The sequence below is a fragment of the Cervus canadensis genome, chromosome 27, assembly GCF_019320065.1.
Source record: "Cervus canadensis isolate Bull #8, Minnesota chromosome 27, ASM1932006v1, whole genome shotgun sequence".
Classification (NCBI taxonomy): Eukaryota; Metazoa; Chordata; class Mammalia; order Artiodactyla; family Cervidae; genus Cervus; species Cervus canadensis.
Window position 1 is genome coordinate 47,903,598 of NC_057412.1, and position 7,096 is coordinate 47,910,693.

A 7,096-nucleotide genomic window follows, 5' to 3' on the forward strand; every position below is an offset into this window, starting at 1 on the left:
TTCCCCATTTACAAAACTTTCACTAAAGACAGGCTATGATATGGCCAACGACTCCCTATAGGCAGCATTTGAGCCAGTATTATAGCTTTCCCTGGCCTGGTGACTCAGCAGTAAAGAACCTGCACGAAAATGCAGGAGACTTAAGAGATGTGGGTTTGGTCCCTGGGTCAGGAAGACCCCCTGGAGGAGGGCATGGTGACCCACTCCTGTGTTCTTGCCTGGAGAATCCCATGGACAGAGAGGCTTGGCAGGCTATAGTTCAGGGGGTCACAAAGAGTCAGACACAACTAAAGTGACTTAGCAGACATGGTGTATTTTCATTATAAGGGTTATCTCTAATGGGAAATATAAGGTCATATTTCCTGGTAAAGATGGCCCTCTGAGCCCCCTAATGCTCTGTACCCCTCGGCCCCTGCACCTCAGAGGACTGATGGACTGGTCAGGGATTCAGTTGGGAAAATGAAAGTCACTATAGGTATTTCAAACACAGTGAAATTTAATATAGGGAGTGAAGTTTCCTAGTTGTTGGAAGGGAAGGAGCAAAACTATGGATGGGAACGGTGCTGCTACCCAGAGATCCCGCTCTGCAGTCAGCCACCGTAACCCGGTAGGAACCTACTTGTCTCTGAGCACGCAGGACTCCAACAGCCCCGCTGCCCTTCTCAGGCTGGCAGGAGCCAGCCGCCGCCCTGCAGGCTTCCGCTGCTGCTAGCTCTGCCTCCGCAGGAGGGTCAGACCCACGGCTGCCTCCCAGTCTGGAGCCAGAGAAACAGTTTCCCTCTCTGCCTCCTGCTCTCAGGCAAAAGCCTTCCAAAGGCAGGATCTAAACTGGAACCCTGCTGGCAGGGGGCAGTCTGAGAGACACAATTTTCAGGCTTCTAGCCCTTGTGGTTTGGGGAGCGCTGAGAGGTTGGCGCTGAACACAGCAGGCAACAGCCCACGCAGAGCAGTGTTGTGGTGGGCTGAAATGAGCACCTCCACGTCGACAGGCTGATCCCTGCAGGGGGAGTCCGTCCCAGGCTCCCACATCACTCAGGCCTGTCTGGCTGCTCTGGGATCCTGGGCCGTAACAGCAAGAACTATTCACCAGGTCGTTCAGGAAGCGGAGAGCTCTGTGAAGGGCTTTAAACCTCAGAGCAACAAGCCTGTAGGTAGGTGTCATAATTTCAGTTTCACAGACAAAAGGCGAGAGTTGGGGGTGGGTTGGGGGGGTGGGTGTCAGGTCGCATGGTCATTGAATGGGGGAGCTGGAATTCAACCCCAAATCTGAGCGACTTTTCTCTTGCGCTGAACGCTGAGCTTCCACTTCCAGCTCACGGGACCTCTGGAGATTTGATGAGACCCTGGACGTACACCTCTGGTCCTCTGCTTCAGCCCTCATCCCCTGCAGCAAGCACACCTGTGTGGTCGGCCTCCCTTTGAAACTCTGCACGATGGGTGCTCACAGGGTGGGTGCTGGTCCAATTCCACCTCTGTCCTGTTCTGGCAAATGAACCCTGTCCCGAACCTTCCCCAAAGAGGGAAGTCAGAAGACTAGGAGGTGTTTCTGCCTCTAGGTAACTTTCCCATTGCAGCCTGTGTTAGTTTCCAATGATGGCCGAAAACAGCGGAAGTGTATGGGAATTCCCTGGCGGTCCCATAGTTAGGACTCTGCGCTTTGACTGCCACGGGCCTGGCTGGGTCTATTAATCCGGGAACTAAGATCCTGTGTGGCGCACCAAAAAAAAACAAAGGAGATCAATGGAAATGCATTCTCCCACAGGTTGGGAGGGCAGAACTCTGAGATCGAGGTGCTGGGAGGGCCGAGCTCCCCACGGAGGCTCTGGGGTGAATCCATCCTCACCTCTTACAGGTTCTGGCAGCTCCAGACCTTCTTTCTCCTAAGGCCACGTGAGTCTAAGCTCTGCCTCTGACTTCACACTGACTGCTCTTCTGAGTGCCCTTTCACTCTCCCTCCGTCTCACTCTTTCCAGGTGACCTGTGATGGCATTTAGGTCCCACTCGGATGATCCAGGATGATCCCCTCATCTCAAGGCCCTTCACTTAACCCTCTTCACAAGGACCCATTTCCTGCATCAGGTACTAAGTCACAGGTCCCATGGATTAGGACGTGGTCATATCTTTGGGGTCACCATTCAGCCCACCTCATCTCCCTCCCAGGGGAGGCAGGATGAAGCACAGAGGAGCTTTCTGACTCCTCCTCTTGGGAGCACATCCTGGGATCTGGGCCTTGCTCCCTCATTCTACAGCATCTTCCTCCACCTTCTGGGCCCAGCTACAGAAGAATCAGAAGCCTGGAGGCACATGCCAAACAGGAGGGTATCACAGACACAGCCTTGCGGCCCTGTTGGTTGAGCACCATGAACAGACTCAGCCAGGCCTCCGTATTTCCGTCTCAGGCCAGGTAGCGCTCTCTGGAGCCCCCCAGCCTCGGGAGCCCAAAATTCCTTCATGGTTCTCACCTCAAAGAAACTGCTCACAGGAGCCTTTCTCCTTTCTGGCCTTCTGCTCTGCACAGAAAAGGAAGAGAAGGTTCTCCAACTAACTTCCTGCCCTCTGGTTTCTTCTTCCTCGATTTATTTCACTAAAAAGCCTCTTCAGTTACCCCTTCCTTGATTTCTGAACCGAGTCACATGAACCCTCCATGTGGGATTGGCCAAACTCCCAGCTTCCTTCCTCACACATCTTCACCCATCCCCTCTCCACCCAATATTCACCGCATTTTCACTTCTGACTGTCTTCCCAGCCGTTATTAGTGATGCCATCTCAACGACATGCTCCTGGTCCAGAAAGAAAGGGAGCGATCCCTCTTGATTCCCATACAGGTTTGGGAGAAGGGGTTTCCTTTTTCCTGAAACCTCAGTGAGCTGCTGTCTCTACCTGGAGTAAGTGCCTGGGTCAATAGACTCACCTCCACCGTTGGGATCGATTCTGGGTGAAGCAGACCCGCAGATGGTTATCCCAGCTGGCTCCACATCCTGGGCAGGGGCTGCTCACAGCTCTGTTCACCATTTGGGGGACGTTCTCATTCCCTACATCCTGGGGGCCTGGCCTTCCAAGGCTCATCCATCCTCTAAACACCGTCTGAAGAGCCTCCATGTGGCCAGCATGCCCAGTGATGTAGAACTTCCCACACAGAGTCTTTTGATCCTGAAAACAAACCAGTGTCACAGCTGGCTGGCTGACCCTGACCGCGTTGCACAGACGAAGAGGCTGCAGTGACAGGATTTGTCCTGGGTCACCAGGCTGCATGTGGCCAAGCTGAGGGTCCAGCAGAGGAACTTGGCTGTGAAGGCAGTTTGCTTTCTGCCCCTGCACTTTTCCTATTCTTTTTTCTCTTTCTTCTTCTTTCTCTTTTCATCTTCTCTATGCCCCTGACTCAGCTCCTTACTATTTATCTTCCTCTATTCTAATTATTTCTGCCACTCGCCTAGACCTGAATTTCTAGCTTTGCTACCACAAGATCTGTGATCTTGTGCACATTTCTCAACCCCTCTGAGCTTTGGTTTCTTCATCTGCGCACAGTGGTAATACTAACTCCCACACATGGTGGAGGTTTAGGGAGGTTATAAATAGACAGTGAGAGAGGAAGGAAGGAAGGAAGGAAGAAGGAAAGAAAGAAAGAAGAAAGTCAGCCTCTGGCTCTTGGCAGTCAGCGGTCATTTCCTTCCTGCACTTTTTGAATTTTGTGGATACATGGCTAAGACTGTACACTTTTGTCCCCCACTCACCTGTGTCATCCTTATCATAGAACTGTTGGGTTTGATTTATCAGGAGACCCTGGCTGCGCTTCTGTGACTATGAGCCGTGGCCAAATGAGAAGAGCCTGATGGATGTGGCCGGCGTGATTAATAGCAGCCTGTCTGAGAGTGGCGAGTGACAGATCGCCCCAGCTCCACTTTGAATTCTGTGTTGTTACAGGCAGCAGAGGCACCGTGTTCACAGCGCAGAGTCTGGCTGCAAGCCCTGGCTTTCCTGGGTCACCAAACCCGCTGCTCTGAGTGGAAAAGGAAAGAAAGCCAGGGCAATGGCACATACCCAGAGCAGGGTGTGAGCCCAGGGAGAGGTGTGGCTGGGCTCCTCTCTCTGACGGGACATGGGAGAGCGCAGACAAGCCTACCTGTGCAGGTCTCACCCCACCCCCACTTCCTGAGATGCCACGTCTGGTGCTTTCCCAGCGAGAAATCCATCATCAGGACAGCATGCCTAGAAGCACCCAGAAGAGGGATGCGTGTCACTTGGAGACGTTCTGCTGACCTTCACCTGTCTTCTGCAAATGAGAAAGCATTGTTTTAGGAGCCATGCACTTCCCTCCGATTCTGCAGCTCTCCAACCACCTCAGCATGAGGAGCTTTAAACAGAAAGAAACTTGCACTGTATCCCTGTTCCCTACTTAGAATTAGAATTTGCTCACCCCATCTGCATGTCTTGAACATTGCTGTTAGGGGTTGGAAATTAATCTTGAGGCAGAGCATTCACTGACTCCATTCAAGGGGAATGCAACAGTGAATATGTCTTATTTTTGCCAAGCTGGTTATCCATTTCTTAAACAATTCTTCTAGGACTGTAATCAGTCAGGAACAGGGAAGCTGGGGTCCTGGTCTGCTCCTGATCTCTGCCTAGCACTGGAGTTGGAGGAAGCCTTGCTGCTCCCATTCGAATTTTACACTTGGATGATGTTTCTCTTGGCTTCGACTATAAAGGCTGGTGCCCGGAGCCAATCTTTGGCAAAGCAGAGAAGTATGAAGCTTTTCTCCCCCCTAGGATATTTCCAGCATTCCTCTTAAGCACTTTTGTCTTTGGTCCTCGCTGAGTTCTCAGGCACTTCTTTCCTCCTGTATTGCAGCCACATGTGAGCACTGCAAGGGTCTGAGACACGTATTCTGTACGTGTAAGCGCTTGATAACATGTAAAAGAGCACTTTGGAGAAGGGCACGGCAACCTACTCCAGTATTCTGGCCCGGAGAACCCCAAGGACAGAGGAGTCTGGTGGGCCACAGTCCCCCGGGGGGAAAAGAGTGAAGCGCAGCACCACACGTAAGGATGCTTCACGGAGTCCAAGTGTGTACGCATCGCCCACAGCGCCAAGCTGCAGAGTCTGGATCAGCCACCCTGGAGAGGGGCTAAGATCATACATCTCTAATCCGCTCCCCGGTCCTGCTGGTGTGTGGCTGGTGTGTGGACGGAATTTTGAACTGTACGTTGAAAAAACCTCCAGTCCTCCTCCTATGTTTCTCTTTTACCCTTACACTCCTAGTACACTCAAAACATTTCAGACGTCAGATGTGTGGGTTTACCCCACACCAAGCAGTTCTGTGACACCGGCTAGGTGTCCTATGATTCAGCAGAATTCTGACACTACCAGTCTGGACATAGCATCAGGCCCCCACCAGGTTAAGAGCCCAATTCCATGAGACAGCCCTCCCGCGCCAACTTTAGATCTGGATCACAAGTGGCAGGTCTCCAGGTTACCCACAACTTCTGTCCAACTGGTCTTCAGATTGAAGGTTCCCATGAGCTCCTTCCGTTTGGGTTCAATATTTTGCAAATAGCTCGCAGAACTGAGAGGAACACTTATGCTTGTGTGTATGCGTGCAGTCACTCAGTCGTGTCTGACTCTTTGCGACCCCATAGACCGTAGCCCACTGGGATCCTCTGTCCCTTAGATTTCCCAGGTAAGAATATTAGAGTTGGGTTGCCATTTCCTTCTCCAAGGATCTTCCCCAGGGCTTGAACCTGAGTCTCCTGCATTGGCAGGTGGATTCTTTACCACTGTGCCACCTGGGAAGCCTTTCCTTATGTTTGCCAGTTTATTAAAGAATATGATAAAGAATGCAGATGAACAGTCAGATGAGACAGGGCGATTGTGCAGGAGGGCCCTGAGTAAACGCACTTTTATCCACATGGAGTTGAGGTGTATCGCCCACCCACTCCCTGCATATGTGGATATGTTCACCAACCTGGAAGCTCCCCGAATCCTATATTTTGGGGCTTCTTATGGAAACTTTATCACATTGGCATAATCAGTTATTAACTCCATTTCCAACCACTGCCCCTCTCTGGAGATGGGAAGGTGGGGCTGAAGATTTCAAGCTTCTCGTCATGACTGGGTCTTTCTGGTGACCAGTGTCCTTTGCGGAGCCCACTCAGTCTCCTCATTAGAACAAAGATGCTCCTAATGCTTGTATCACTTAAGCATTTATGAGTTTCAGGAGCTCCGTGTCAGGAACTGCGATGGGGATGGAGTTGGGAGCGTAGAGGGTGGGGGTGGGGCAGAGACCAATGTATAAATTTCTTGCTGTTTCACAAGTTGCAAAGCCTTAAGCCAATTCTAAAAGGAGAAAATGGGAATGGGAAAGATCCCTCCTTTTCCCTCTGGTTTAAGGAAGTATGTGTGTCCGTGCACGAGTGTGTGTGTGTGTGCGTGTGTGTATGTGGTTCCCACATTTCTTAGTGACTAGCTTTATCCTTGTGCTCTTTTCAGATCCTGCCTGATTATTGGTTTACTTTATCAAAATTTTAAATTAATTGCTCAAGTATCAGTTCTCACTGATGCACAGTTATGATCAATACAATTTTCATTATTTTTGCCAATCGAAGCTTGTATTTTCTCAAAATACCCTGCTTTCTCATTTTGGTAAAAATCAATCAGTTTAAATTGAGTTACTTACAACCTTTTTCTCTACGGCGCGTTTAAAGACAGAAGTGATTTTGGGTGAGTCCGGGATTGGGCCAAGGAGATGGCCCTGCTTATGTCTGAACCGCTGCTGGAGGCTATCACCTAGCGGACTGCCAGAAGAAACGATTTGTCCGAGAAACTGAAGAGCCGGAAGATGGGACTCCTCACAGAGGGCGTAGCACAGCTGATTCAGCAGACCCAAGTCTAAAGCTTTAGCTCTCAGTAAAGAGGGGTCTTTATCCCAACCTTATATTGACTCAGTTTTCAGGTCCTGGGAGAAAGAAGTCTGTAAGCAAACGTAAGAGGGATATTTTCATGAATGATTCTCTCAGAAAAGAGCTTGCATTGGTATCCTTTGAGCAGAAGGAATGCATGAAGGAGATTGGTCAACAGCAGGGTCCCCCCGTGTTTACCGCA

General features: G+C 50.7%; 1 protein-coding gene across 1 annotated transcript; it reads right to left on the reverse strand.

The window, feature by feature from the left end:
* Positions 1-238: 238 nt before the first annotated feature.
* On the reverse strand, positions 239-3,326 carry LOC122428974. Its single transcript, XM_043449153.1, has 2 exons — positions 2,912-3,326; positions 239-1,145 (listed from the first exon to the last, which is right to left on the reverse strand). The coding sequence occupies exons 1-2, from the start codon at positions 3,250-3,252 to the stop codon at positions 824-826; spliced, it is 663 nt and encodes a 220-aa protein (XP_043305088.1). The 5' UTR covers positions 3,253-3,326; the 3' UTR covers positions 239-823.
* Between the last annotated feature and the right edge of the window lie 3,770 nt (positions 3,327-7,096).